The sequence below is a fragment of the Barbatula barbatula genome (assembly GCF_947034865.1).
Source record: "Barbatula barbatula genome assembly, chromosome: 3".
NCBI classification, from domain to species: Eukaryota; Metazoa; Chordata; class Actinopteri; order Cypriniformes; family Nemacheilidae; genus Barbatula; species Barbatula barbatula.
The window spans coordinates 3716376-3731375 of record NC_136764.1 but is presented as its reverse complement, the minus strand read 5'-3'; the positions used below and the strand labels follow the sequence as shown (position 1 = coordinate 3731375).

The 15000-nt window shown below is 41.4% G+C and overlaps 1 protein-coding gene across 2 annotated transcripts in view; it reads right to left on the bottom strand.

The window, feature by feature from the left end:
- The window catches only part of LOC306891748 (NLR family CARD domain-containing protein 3-like), a 65153-nt gene that overhangs the window by 23076 nt on the left and 27077 nt on the right, over positions 1-15000 (bottom strand). The window contains exons 1-5 of one of the 2 annotated variants that reach the window (XM_079452246.1): positions 9161-9248; positions 8819-8886; positions 8379-8489; positions 8149-8200; positions 73-277 (exon numbers count right to left, since the gene is read on the bottom strand). The exons of the other annotated variant lie outside the window; for it this stretch is intronic. Coding sequence (XP_079308372.1) covers positions 73-277; positions 8149-8200; positions 8379-8489; positions 8819-8844 — 394 coding nt within the window. The 5' untranslated portion in view covers positions 8845-8886; positions 9161-9248. Of the gene's footprint in view, positions 1-72; positions 278-8148; positions 8201-8378; positions 8490-8818; positions 8887-9160; positions 9249-15000 lie in introns of those variants that run through there. 2 annotated transcript variants of the gene reach the window in all.

Sequence of the window (15000 nt, the reverse complement as noted above, 5' to 3'; positions counted from 1 at the left end):
GTAAATACAGACACTGTGTCTGTTCGTCTAAAGGTAAAGTGATGTCATAGTCACATGACTGAGAGCTCTTACTGGTCTGTAGTTTGTAAGCGAGGTCTGTCTGCTTCATCTTCCTCATTACGTTCAGTGTGATCTTCAGAAACATCTCTCTGACTCTGATCTGATCTTCATCATCCTCCTCTTCTCTCTCAGTGCATGATGGGTTATCTGGACTCAGTAGACTCTCGAAGATCTTCAGCTCTTTCTTCATCAGAGAGATGAGTTTGTGCTCAAGCTCCTGAAAACATTGTTCAAACACACATGATTTAGTTCTCTTTCTGTCGGTCTCTCGACGTTGTGTCGACAGAATGGGGGTTTGACTTGAGAACCTATCATCTCTGACTGACTTGAACAGGCCAATGAAAATTGGCGAATTAAATTTGCATGCCGGACTCCGCCCCCGGATATCCGGGTATAAAAGGGAGCCTGCGTGGTGCATTCATTCACCTTTTGTTCTTCGGAGCCTTCGCATCCTTCCCTCGATGACGGGGCAGCTAAGGGCTATGTCCATATTCCCCAGGTGGAACGTGCAGTCGCGGTACACTTGTGCCCGCAGACAGCTGCCACCTGGAGAGATCGATCAAGGCTCCCTTCCAAGGCGTGTCATTTCGGCATCGCTGGTGTCGAAGGCTTACAACGCTGCGGGTCAAGCTGCCGCATCCTGCCCCGCTGCGACCCAGCCGCATTTCGACTTTTACAGCCCGTATTTCATTGTCCCCAAGAAAAGCGGCGGGTTGCGCCCCATCTTGGACCTGCGTACCTTGAACAAGCACCTACACAAGCTGCCGTTCAGGATGCTAACGCAGAAGCGCATCCTGACGTCCGTCAGGCGTCAGGATTGGTTCATGGCAATCGACCTGAAGGACGCGTACTTCCATTGTGTCCATCCTCCCTCGTCACCGGCCGTTCCTGCGGTTCGCGTTCGAGGGACAGGCATATCAGTATCGCGTCCTCCCATTTGGTCTGTCCCTGTCTCCACGAGTCTTTACGAAGGGAGCAGGGGGTGCGCATGCTCAACTATCTCGACGACTGGCTCATCTTGGCGCACTCGCGATATCTGTTGTGTACACACAGGGACCTGGTGCTCCGGCACCTACACCGTTTGGGGTTGCAGGTCAACCGAGAGAAGAGCAAGCTCTCCCCCGTGCAGAGCATCCCCTTCCTCGGTATGGAACTCAACTCTGTCTCCATGACTGCACGCCTTTCTACCGAGCGTGCCCAGTCGGTGCTGAGCTGCCTGAGGAACTTCAGGCAGCAACCAGCGGTCCCACTGAAACTATTTCAGAGGCTCCTGGGACACATGGCGTCCTCGGCGGGGGTGGTCCCCCTCGGGTTGATGAACATGAGACCGCTACAGCACTGGCTACAGAGCAGAGTTCCCTGGAGTGCGTGGCACACCGGCAGCGGGCGTGTTGCTATCACGCCCTTCTGCCGTCACACCCTAACCCCGTGGTCTTCGATGACCTTTTTACGGACAGGGGTCCCCCTTGGGCAGGTATCAAGGCGCGTCGTGGTGACGACGAACGCTTCCCTGAAGGGTTGGGGTGCTGTGTGCAACGGGCGCGCAGTGTCGGGTCTGTGGACGGGCCCCCGCCTGCGCTGGCATATTAATCGCCTAGAGTTGTTGGCGGTGCTACTTGCACTGAGGAGATTCCTACCCCTCGTGCAGGACAAGCACGTGCTGGTCCACTCGGACAGCACAACTGCCGTGGCGTATATCAACCGACAGGGTGGTATTCGTTCAGGGCAGCTATCACAACTCGCCCGAAGCCTCCTCCTGTGGAGCCAGCGGGAGACGAAGTCTCTGTTAGCCACTCAAATCCCGGGCGACCTGAACCAGAGAGCCGACGCGCTCTCTCGTCAGTCAACGCCCCACTCGGCACGGATGCCTTGGCGCACAGCTGGCCGCGGGACAAGCGAAAGTACGCCTTCCCCCCAGTGAGCCTCATTGGACACGTCGTGTGCAAGGTCAGGGAAGAGGAGCATCAAGTGCTACTAGTTGCGCCTTACCGGTATCAGCCCCAGTCTTACGGGACACCACCAGGTAAGACTGGCAGTCGGTGGGACATGGCGCTATCTAGCCTTTCCTCTTCCCCCCACTTGGGCGAAGAGTAGGCATTCCATCCATCACTAAGCACTCCTCGGTGGCGGGCCGGGCGGAGCAGTCCTGCCTCCCTTGGCCATTTTTTGAGCTCTAGCAGTGGCTCTAACAAGGCCTAGTGCTCCACACGTAGTAACCCCTCCACAGGGCGGTTCCGTCTGATGTCTTCTCATGAACGGCTCTCACACGATGGCCCATGACCTCTCCCAGGTGTTCTTTCACCTGCTCGCGACACCCTCTCGTGTCCGCATGTCTCCCACGTGCTCTCCCCTATCCGGCGAGACCGTGTGTGGATCTCCACTAAGCTCCTCCCTGCGGTAGGAAGTGGTCTCCGTAGCGCGTTCTCCTCAGCACAAAAGGTGAATGAATGCAGCACGCCGGCTCCCTTTTATACCCAGATATCCGGGGGCGGAGTCCGGCATGAAAATTGAATTCGCCAATTTTCATTGGCCTGTTCAAGTCAGTCAGAGATGATAGGTTCTCAAGTCAAACCCCAATTCTGTCGACACAACGTCTCGTTCCCTCCATCAGGGAACGGAGGTTACATACGTAACCGAGACGTTTTCTTATGAGGGCAGAAAAAGGTTTTAATGCTCATTTTAGTGAACACAGTTTTTTCTAAATAGCTTGAACCTCATTTCATGAAACCTATAACACATTTAAACACTATAAACACACATCAAAACTACAGAAACAAAATCATATTTTCTTTAATTCATATTTTGCCTTCAAATGATTCTCAAAGCATCAAATACACATCAGCATTGATAACACACTGAGATCTATTTAAAATCAATATGATCGTGACGTCTTACTACAATGAAGTTTGAAACTAAACATCTAAACATGTTTCAGAATCATCAGTAATAATAACAGTAATCTGTGTAAAGCTGCAGTACGACTGACAGTAAAAGAATCTCATGAAACGCCCCTTAAACATACAGCTTTGATTTTGGGCTTATAAACATATTTTGGTATAAAACTATTTATTCATATTTATATATACATGGTTGTTACACAGTAGTTGCTTCGCCTCCATTTCTCAACTTTACACACACACAGACACGTGCACAGGGGGGTTACTCAGGTTGCCCGGGCAACTGACCATATGTCCTTCTCGACTCACATTGCCCTTCCGAGGTGGAAAATAAATAAATCATGTACAATGGATGCAGAATTCCACATACGTCTAGATAAAAAAACCGCAAAGCCTCATTCACTTCTATATTCGGGCAACGAAAGTAAAAGTCAGAAGGGGAAGGGCAAACTCTGTTTACGTGGCTGCAGCGCTGTACGCGACCGGCACCTGAGCTGATCCTGCATGAGCGGCCCTACAAGGAGATTGTCACGGTTGTCAGGTGATACGACTCAACGTTGTCTAGGGCGTCCGGGGCAAACTCAAACCGGACACTCATTTGTCCTCCTTTTTTGGAGTTGTGCTGAATCGGCCTAAACAAAACCCGCTTTAGAACATTTATTGGCACAAAGCGTCTGACGCCGTAGGATCTCCAGTCAAACAAATGATTGGCTGAAAGAGGTGTCAAATAAATATCTGATATATCATTGGTTAAAAACGTAAACAAGCCTCCACGACGTGGAAGTGGAGTCCACGTGCTGGCTTCGTCACATCATAACGGTAACTTGCTGAAACGTGAGACCTCATTTAATCCGGAATGGACAAAAGAGCACAACTTTATATAGAAAAGGCAGTAGAGACACTTTTCATGAATGTCGCTGTGAAGTGGACGTTTGTAGCACTGAGAAACAAAAGTAACCGACGAGCTGCAGGTACATCTTGGGGTCAAATAATTTTTATGCCTGGTCAAGAAGGCTCACCAGCGTCTCTTCTTTCTGAGGACACTGAAGAAGAACCAACTGTCTTCAACTATCCTGGTGAACTTCTATCGCTGCACGATAGAGAGCATCCTGACCAACTGTGTCACAGTCTGGTACGGGAACTGTTCTGTTGCTGAGCGCAAGACACTGCAGCCGGTGGTGAAAACAGCCCAGCGCATCACAGGGACTACACTTTCTGCCATTGAGGACATTCAGAAGAAACGGTGTCTGCGTCGAACTCGCAGCATTCTCAAGGACTCCTCTCACCCCGCTCATAGACTGTTTACTCTCCTGCCTTCCGGTAGGCGCTTCCGGTGCCTCCGAACAAGATCCAGCAGACTAAGAAATAGATTTTTTCCCAGAGCTGTTTTATTATTGAACTCTGCCCCCCACTGATTCCACTATATCTCTTACCTTGAACTCCAAGCTGCTATAACATCGTTTACATTGCACTACAGGGCTGCATGCATGACTGAACTGTACACACCAGTACTTCATGTTATCTGCTCTACTGGACTGTTTACACACACACAGCATCATTTGCACTCTATACTGCTCACTTGCACATCTGAAATATGCTCATTTGCACTAATGGACCACTTTCATAACTGCACTATCTTATCTACTGCACTGTAACTCTATTAACTGCATCTACTCATCTATTGCACTGTAACCTCAATAACTGCATTAACTAATCTACTGCACTGTAACTCTATTAACTGCAACGAATCAAATCTCCCATACCTGTCTAAAATACTAGAAAAAGTAGTGTGCACTCAGTTGTGCTCTTTCTTACAAAATAACAACATGCACGAAAAATTTCAGTCAGGCTTTAGATCACATCATAGCACTGAAACTGCGCTCGTTAAAATTACAAATGACCTGCTTATAGCATCAGATAAAGGTAACATCTCACTCCTGGTCCTGCTTGACCTTAGTGCTGCGTTCGATACCGTAGACCATAACATACTTCTAGATCGCTTACACAATTATACCTGTATTGAGAGACAGGCACTAGAATGGTTTAGATCTTACTTGTCAGACAGACATCAATTTGTCCATTTAAATGGGGAATCATCCAATCTAACGCAAGTAAATTATGGATTACCTCAGGGATCGGTTCTGGGACCAGTGCTGTTCTCCATATACATGCTTCCCCTGGGAAACATTTTTAAAAAACATAGAATTAGCTTCCATTGCTATGCAGATGATACTCAGCTATATATCTCATCAAGACCAGATGATTCCTCCCAGCTATCCAAATTGTCAGAGTGCATTAAAGATATACAACATTGGATGACCTGTAATTTCCCTCTTCTAAATTCTAATAATACAGAAATATTACTTATCGGACCAAAGACACGCAAACCAAATATTTCTGATTATAAACTGCGAGTCGAAGGATGTACTGTTACTCCAACAAATACAGTAAAAGATCTAGACGTTATATTAGACAGCATCCTGTCATTTCGAAAATACATCTCAAATGTCACAAAAACAGCCTTTTTCCACCTAAGAAATGTTGCCAAGTTACGAAATATTCTGTGTGTTGCTGACGCGGAGAAGCTTATTCATGCATTTATGACCTCAAGACTTGACTACTGTAATGCGCTACTAAGTGTTTGTCCTGCATCATCAATAAACAAACTACAGTTAGTTCAGAACGCAGCTGCCAGAGTTCAAACCAGGTCCAGAAAATACGATCACATAACCCAGATTTTATCAACCCTTCACTGGCTACACATTAAGTATCGTATTGACTTTAAGGTTCTTTTAATCACTTATAAAGCCTTAAAGGGTTTAGCCCCTACCTACCTAACAGAGCTTCTATCACACTACAACCCATCACGCTCTCTAAGATCTCAAAATGCAGGACTTTTGATAATACCTAGAATATCTAAATCCACCAAAGGGGGTCGAGCTTTCTCATACGTAGCACCTACACTCTGGAAAAGCCTTCCTGATATTATTCGAGGATCAGACACACTCGCCCAATTTAAATCTAGATTAAAGACGCATCTTTTCAGCCAAGCATTCACTTAAAGCAAATATGCTAAACAAACCACCGGGAGATGCTGACATTAGATATTATTTACTAGAATAATTGGATTTAATATATAACACACCATGTAGTGTGTTTTACCCTTTCTTGGGTTTTTCGTTTTCCCCCTGTAAAGCTGCTTTGGTACAATGCAAATTGTGAAAGGCGCTATATAAATAAAATTAAATTGAATTGAATCTACTCATCTACTGCACTGTAACCTCAATAACTGCATTAACTAATCTACTGCACTGTAACCTAATTAACTGCATTAACTCATCTTCTGGACTGCAACCTATTATTAACTCTTATACTGCCCCGTAACTTTAATAACCGCATTAACTCATCCACTGCACTGTTACTTCAACAACTGCATTAACTCACCTATTGCATTGCAACTTTAATAGCTAATGTCAATAATCTATGCACACTTTAATCACTTGCACTATTGTTTAGTCTAAATTATTATCTGCTCATATCCACCTGTACAGTAATGCTCATAGTGTTAATGTTCATAGTATATAGTCATCTGTATATATTGTTCATAGTATATACCTACTGTCATATTTTCATAGTCCATGCCCACTGTATAATATTTTCTCAATATTGTATTCTGTATTTATTCTAACTGTATATCCTGCACTTGCTAATTGCACTTCTGGTTAGACCTAAACTACATTTCGTTACACTGTACTTGTATATGTTTAATGACAATAAAGTTGAATCTAATCTAAGTGGGAACACTGTGAGGAGTAGCAGATCACTTGGCTGTTAAGGGGAAAAAACCTCCACATTATCTGACATGCAAAGATGTATACATTCTTGAAAAACGCGTCTGCAATTGTTAAGAAAATTTCGCAAAGCTATTGCTTTTCCTTGTCTACTTCTACCGCTTGTATTTTTAAATGCACTCTTTTTCCTTGTCCTAAAATTACGTATTGCTGACGCAGCCGGAACGTCACGTTTAAATGCATTATTCATGAATGACACTTGGCTACGTGAACGATGACGTCACGGCTATATGTTTAATCAATTGTATTCAAATCCTTCCATGAATTTCGTCTTTAGGCGCAATAACGCGTACACGCATTATATCGTCTGTACACGTTACGTCTAAAGACATTTTTGCCTAAATGGCCTTCCATACAATTACGTTGTCAGAAAAGGTGAGTTTGTGATGTATAACAAACGAACGATCATCATCATCATCAAGTTTTGTGAAATGAATTAAAATCTTCATAAATCCAGGCTGAGTTTGCCACGTTTAGCCTAAATAATAAGACAGATAGCTTGCATTTTTTTGGTAGGTAGGCATTAGGCAAACTAAGCTACATGTCTGCTGATTGTTAGTTTCTCACGTTTCGTTTTAGCAAGAAGAATGAATGATGGAAGTAATGCATCACATTAATTATTTTATTCTAAATGGTTAAATGCATAAATCCTATCACTATTTTGGGTATTGTTTGAAGCCAAGATGCCCACTGAAGAGAGGCGGATTCAGGAGAGGGAGACACAATTCAGGGATATTGATGTAGGGACTCAAGTCATGTTTTTCTGTGTTATTATTAGTACTCATTAAGGTGATTGAGTGCTGTATTTCAGTGGTTTGCTTCTTTATATATATATTTTAATAAAGATCCTGTTATTCTAAGTCCCTCATATGAGTTGTTGTTTTTTTGGGGGGGTGCCCTTTTTTCAGGTCAGAGAAACTGCCCCTCAAAATTCCTGTCCACGTCCCTGCACTGACAGACACGAACACACACACGCACTGACACACACACACACTGACACACAGACACGAACACACACACCCACAGACAGACACACACACAAACACACACGCACAGACACACACTCACAGACACACGCACAGACACACGCACAGACACACGCACAGACACACACTCACAGACACACGCACAGACACACGCACAGACACACACTCACAGACACACGCACAGACACATGCACAGACACACACACAGACACGAACACACACACGCACGAACACACAAACACACTCATAGACACACACACACTGACACACAGACACGAACACACACACGCACAGACAGACACACAGACAAACACACACACGCACAGACACACACACACAGACACACACACTCACCTGGAAAACAGACTCCATGTGCTTCCCTCTGAATGAGACATTTGTTGTGTTTCTGTAATGTAACAATAAATGAAATATGTGTTTCATACAGTGAACACATGGATTAATGTGTGTATCTGTCAGTAAAGTGTTCAGTGAATATCTGCAGTAACATCAACAGCACAGACTCAGATCAGAGAATAAAGACTGATGAAGTGATTTACTCGTCTAAACCATCAGACTGTTCTCACCTCACATCTGGATCATCACAGTCTCCTGAACTGAAGTCAACTAGAGGATCCATTGATGCTTCCCTCTTCATGGACACACAGCTGGGTTTAGGAGATTCTCCACCAGTCAAACTAAAACAACATTACAACACTTTACTTCATGTTCAGTTTTATGCATTATTCAATAAAGCACTTGTGTTAATGAGATATTTCACCCAATAATAATAGTTTTAGTTTATATAAATGATAAAAATATATTTTAATATAATTCATGACAAAATAATTAGTAAATGTCTCTACATTTTAAATATTATAAAAACACAAATAATAAATGAAACTAAACTGAAACTATTGAAACTAAAGTAAGTTATTAAATACAAACTCTTACATCTGTCAGATCAAAACATATCTAACTATAGACAATAACACATTTAAGTTGATTAAAATCTTTCATTTCTCACCTTTTGGTCTCTTTGGAGAGATTCATGATGAACACACAGTGTCAGAATATAAAGAGTTAATCTCAAACCTGTAAAGAAAATACTGATGTGTTATGTGTCATCTCAGAAATACACACTTCTTTCCCATCAGTCCGTCCACAACATTGAGCTTCACATTTGCTCTTAACAGTGAAACTAAGTTTTCAAAACGTCACTTTTAATGTTTTGAGTTTATAAACACACTTCCTGATTCCAAAAACAACACAATATTCAAGACAGTTCTTCAACCAATAAACTTAATGTGATGTTCAGATCAAGACGATATTAAATCTACTGAATAAACATGAGGCTGTTTATACTTACTGTGTTTTTAGCTTCTTTATGATTTATTTTCTTGAACGAGGCTTTGCTGTAAAATGGCTCCTGCTGTAATAGTTTCACTTTCACCTGCAGTTACCTGTGAAGGAGGAGGAGCCACCAAACATGACAGACTTGTTCCACAGTCAGATGACATCAAAGCAGGGACGTGCAGAGGAATTTTGAGGGGCAGTTGCTCTGACCTGAAAAAAGGGCAACCCCCCCCCCAAAAAAAAACTCACAGGCTATATGAAGGACTGAGAATAACAGGGTCTTTATTAAAATATATATAAAGAAGTAAAACACTGAAATACAGCACTCAATCACCTTAACTAACACAGAAAAACATGACTCCCTGAATTATATCACTCTCTCTCCTGAATCCGCCTCTTTTCAGTGGGCATCTTCGCTTCAAACAATACCCAAAACAGTGATAGGATTTAGGTATTTAACCATTTAGAATAAAATCATTAATGTAATGCATTGCTTCCATCATTCATTCTTCTTGCTAAAACGAAATGTGAGACACTATAATAAATGACACTTATTAAAAAAAATGAATATTTAATCGTACAACATAAAAACACCATAGATTATGTTATAAATATAGAATAATATATTAGAATAGAATAAATATAGGCAATACAAAATTTGAATAGAACTACTCTTTTATATTCATACAAATTGATACAACAAGGTTTATACACACATACTGTAACCCTGTAAGCTCTTTTTGGCCTACTGGCTTGAGGCTACATTAGCTCTTTATTTAATTAGAAAAATCTAAATTAATTATAACATAAACCACAGATACTACCATAGACAAGTTGTTATTCTTGAATTCTTTTGAACAATAAATAAATGAGTGAAAAGACAAGACATGTATCATTTGCAAACAGACATATACATGGAAACTTGAACTGAAAGAGGCCAAAAGATGCTGAAAGAAATAATATTGACCCCCTAAATCTACTCACAGATTGAGTTGTACACCCTTTTCACAGTGACAGGAAGTCCAGCTGGATCCTTCAATTTTAAAACAACACACTCCAAAAAGATCAGTGTCCTTTAGGATACTGGATTGATCAAAGTCGACAGAAGTTCAATATACTGAAGATGAGTTGGGTACCTAACAGAAAAATCAGAAACAGAAAAGCAAACTGGTGTTAGGGTACACACAACTGTGCTACCACCAAAAACAAAAGGAAAAATGTCTGATTTTTTTTTACATTATGACCCTCTTGGTTACTTCTTTAAATAATTATGTATTGATGTATGATATTGATTGCAGTCCAAAAAGTTTTAATTAAACTAGAAAGACTTACATTGTTTTCATACTAAGTTGGTCAAACAGAGTTTGAATCAATAGAGTCCGCAGTTTTGTTTTAGAAGCACTTTTCAGATCAGAATCTCTTCTTTCTATGGCCATCCTCAGCAACGTTGGAATCATTAAAGGGGTATGTGGATCAGACTGAGTTTGACTGGGGAGATTATTGCTTTCTGAAGGGTGCTCTCTATGGAGAAAAAAATAAATAGAGAATTGGCAATCAAAAATAGAATACAAATAAATTTGTAAAAAATTAACAGTTAGCAAAACACTTGTACACTACAATGTAACAGAGTGGACACAATGTGTTGATGGGGTACCACTCTGATTACCTCCTCATTGGTGGGCTTTTAAGTATTTCCAACTGGGCCAAAAACAGAGTCTGCTTGCGAATTACTGGAAAAAGCCTCTCAGACATCCTCTCTGAAATAACAGCAAGAGTGGCTCCATCTATTTCATGTTCTGGGGATAAGAAAGCATTTAATAAAAAGTTAAATGAATCATAAACAGCAAGCATTGTTATGTATTTACCTATTAAACATTGCACTGTGATTGGCTGAGCTACATTCTAAGGAATGGATAAATCGTGAGATAAATTTTTATTCTGTAGATCCATTTAGAGCTAAATTACTGATGTTACCCCTAGTTAAAAATAAATACACTTAATTGTATTCAAAATACATTTATTTCATGCTAAGTATACTGTAAATACATTTTATTCTTATGCACTTAATAAAGTACACTGCGATTGTATTCGTGGTGTACTAAATTGGTACACTTAAAGTCTGCTAAATTGGAACAACTAATTTTGTACTTAATATACTTTAATTGTTCAGAAAAAGTGTGGAAGTCCAACTAAAGATATATTTAATGTATTTAATAGTGTTAAAGTGGAACTATTGTAAGTATACTTCTGGTATACTTTAAATATCTTGCATCGAAACACTGATTTTATAAAAATTCATTTAATTCTTTTAAAAAGTGACATTAAAAACATTTTTATTAAAACACAGGCTTCATTCTAATAAATGTGCATTGTGTATAAGTAGTACTCCAAATAAAGTTTAATTATAATTTTATATCAGTAAGTCGTCTCAGTAGATATGTTAATACATTTACACTATACTTAGTATGAAAAAAACATATTTTAAATGAACTGATAATTTACTAGGGACATGATCTGGGTTGGCAGTTAGGGCACTGGTACATCAATTGCAGAATACTTGAACCTTACCCAAAAAAGTTTCACAGAATTCCCCCAATTCGATATCTTTTAGCCACTGGCAAACTTGAACAGAAGTCCAACTCCTAAAGTCTGTCATAGTCTAAAGAGAAAGATAAAATAAAGGTGAATGTTAAACTATAACCTTATCTGCTATTATGCTGACATGAAAATCTGAATTACTCATATCTGCTGGAACAGTAGTTTAACACAATTTGAACTGAACAGTTAAATTCACTGTAATTCAGTTAAATGAACACAAGGCCATTCAAAATCTTAAATCCAATTCATTAACACTTAAACAACAGTATTTGTCATGATTCCGCTATCATGTCATGTTAATTCTTGGTCTTGCAGCGGAGTCATGGCATAGCCTTAGGTTTTGTGTGAGAAAGACATGGCTTTGTTGTGATTCTGACTGCCATGTGCTTTCTCGTGTCTCGTCAGTGTTTCCCACCATCTCGTTTCCTCGTTAACCTTCCCTGAGTGTTTCAATACCCGCACCTGACCCTTGTCAATTATCCTGTGTTTGTTTCCCTTTAAAGCCTCCTCTTGTCTATTGTCCTGTGCTCGTTCGTTGTACTAGTATGCCTTGCTACTTCATGCTTTATGCTATGCCATGTGTTTGAGTTGTTAGTCTAGTCTAGTCTAGTCTAGTCTAGTCTAGTCTAGTCTAGTCTAGTCTAGTCTAGTCTAGTCTAGTCTAGTCTAGTCTAGTCTAGTCTAGTCTAGTCTAGTCTAGTCTAGTCTAGTCTAGTCAGTGTGAGTGTTTTGTTAGTCTAGGTGTTTTTGTAGTTGTAATTCTTGTCAAGTGTTTAGTCTGTAGTTAGTTCAGTTTAGTGTGTACCCTGTTGTCACCCCCTCGTGGGTTTTTGTTTTGTTTCTGTTCTCTGTATATATTAAAGTCCTTGTTAACCCCTTCATCCCCGTTTCGCTGCCTGCAATTGGATTCTCTCTCTAACACATCCGTGACAGAACGAACGAGCCAGAACTGAACCCAGTAGGCAGCCAGCATGGCTGCCTCACCAACCGTCTCACGTCATCGGAGAAGAGGATGCTTAAGCCCCTGGGGTTCGACGATATGGTCAGGTTCGTGATCAACCGGGACGAGGCCCTTGTTCCAATCGGGGTACCCGCCCCATTGGCTAGTGTCCCGGAGGATTGCGCCCTGACTGTAGCCGCCCCGGAGGACTCGGCTCCGCCCGGCTCGAGCTCCGCAGCTCATGTTCCGCCTGGCTGCATCCGCGGCGAGTGGGGGAGGGGAGATTCGGGGACGATGTCCGCTGATTCCTCGGGTCGTGTCCTGCAGGTCGGGGTTCTGGGCATCCCCACACCCTCCGCTCCACCACCTTCAGCCTCCCCACCAGTAGTCAGCCTGGGTGGCAAACGGGGAAGGCGTGAGTCCTGGGGGTCCTCTTCGGAGGCCTCCAATCCGGAGCCAGACCTGCCCTTCGTGTCCTTCCTTCAGCCAACCACCGGACGGGTGGCCCGATTGAGAAGGAAGAGGCAAAGGATGAGGGCACGGAAGCAAGCCCAGATGTCGCTACAGCTCGTGTACAGTGCCCAGTCCTGTGCTCGTTCGTTGTACTGGTATGCCTTGCTACTTCATGCTTTATGCTAAGCCATGTCTTTGAGTTGTTAGTCTAGTCTAGTCTAGTCTAGTCTAGTCAGTGTGAGTGTTTTGTTAGTCTAGGTGTTTTTGTAGTTGTAATTCTTGTCAAGTGTTTAGTCTGTAGTTAGTTCAGTTTAGTGTGTACCCTGTTGTCACCCCCTCGTGGGTTTTTGTTTTGTTTCTGTTCTCTGTATATATTAAAGTCCTTGTTAACCCCTTCATCCCGGTTTCGCTGCCTGCAATTGGGTTCTCTCTCTAACACATCCGTGACAAGTATTGCTTACTGACTGTAAATACAGATACAAAAAATATACACGTAATTAAGAAACCAAGGATATTTCGTTACAATTTACTGTTTGTAAAGCAAAAATATCCCTACACGTAACTTATCTCTGTTACGTTAACTGTAACCCGTCTCGAGGTTAACGTTATGTGTCTCGAGCGTTGTCGGTTGAAAAAAATGCGCTTTGGTTTTTTGTTTAAAACTAGCAATTGCAGCTGGTTTGACTTTAGGTGTTTTTTGGGCGTCAATGGGATGATATTCGCATATTAACGTTACCTTACGGTTGGTTTGGCTCTGTCACAAAACGCTATAAGTTAAAGTTACGTTTGCAAATACAAATGAAAAATGTTCCTTGTTTATTATTACACAATACATTTTGTAAAGAGCCTATTTCTGTGGCACTGTTACTCACCTCGATAAATATTTGCTTCTCCGTCTGAATCCGCGTCCAACGACGAAGTTTTCTCCTCAGGAAGCTTTAAACTCGCGCTTGCATGGTGCGTCCACCTGATTGGCGAATGGTTGCTAGGTTACGTGACGTGCTCTGGTCAAAGGTAGTTCTGAGCAGGTCCAGCTCAGGTTTTTAGCGATTTAAATTCTTGTTCATGGTGGGATTTTATAATCTATGTAAATAAGATTAAAGATTGTACGGTCTAAACCTTTTATAAATGAAATGTAACTATATACGTAAGATATAATTTAAAACAATGGTGTGATAAAAACACTTCCAACTCATTTTTGTTGGCAGGACACATAACCATTGTTGTATTATGTCTAATAACAAGACTATAGTTATTGAGAATATTGAGAATGCTTTTGATAATCTATCTGAATATTGCCTATTTATAATTTATTATATTTTGCTTTTTACCCAGTATGTGACACATTAAAGACATTGGAAATTAGTAGTCTACTTGAATGCTGTTTCCAACAGAAAGGTCAGGGCATTGAGATCATAGTAAATGATTGAAAAAATGTCATTATATAAGCTTAAATCAAAAAACATTAACATATAATATTTCACTAAATAACACAAAGCAAAGTTTATATATGAGAAAAAGGCAATAGCCCAAAAATTGAGTTTGTGATATAATTTCGGTGACTTCGCACACTCATGTGAAGTCTCTTATCCATTTACATTCATTCAAAGACTACAGCCGTTCACCATGTTTTAGCTTTCTCTCATACTCCTTTCTCCTTCCACATAATTTAAGCTACAACTAACAGCTCTCACATCCCAGAATTATCTTGTTGTTTATGTTGTTTTCAATCCTTTCCCCAACTAAAGAGACTAAGAGAGAGTTGAGATCCTAAATAACCATATACTGAGGGGTTAACAGTTTACTTGTAAGGCAGTGGTGCTATATAGCACCTTAACAACCCCAAAGAACCAATGAAGAAC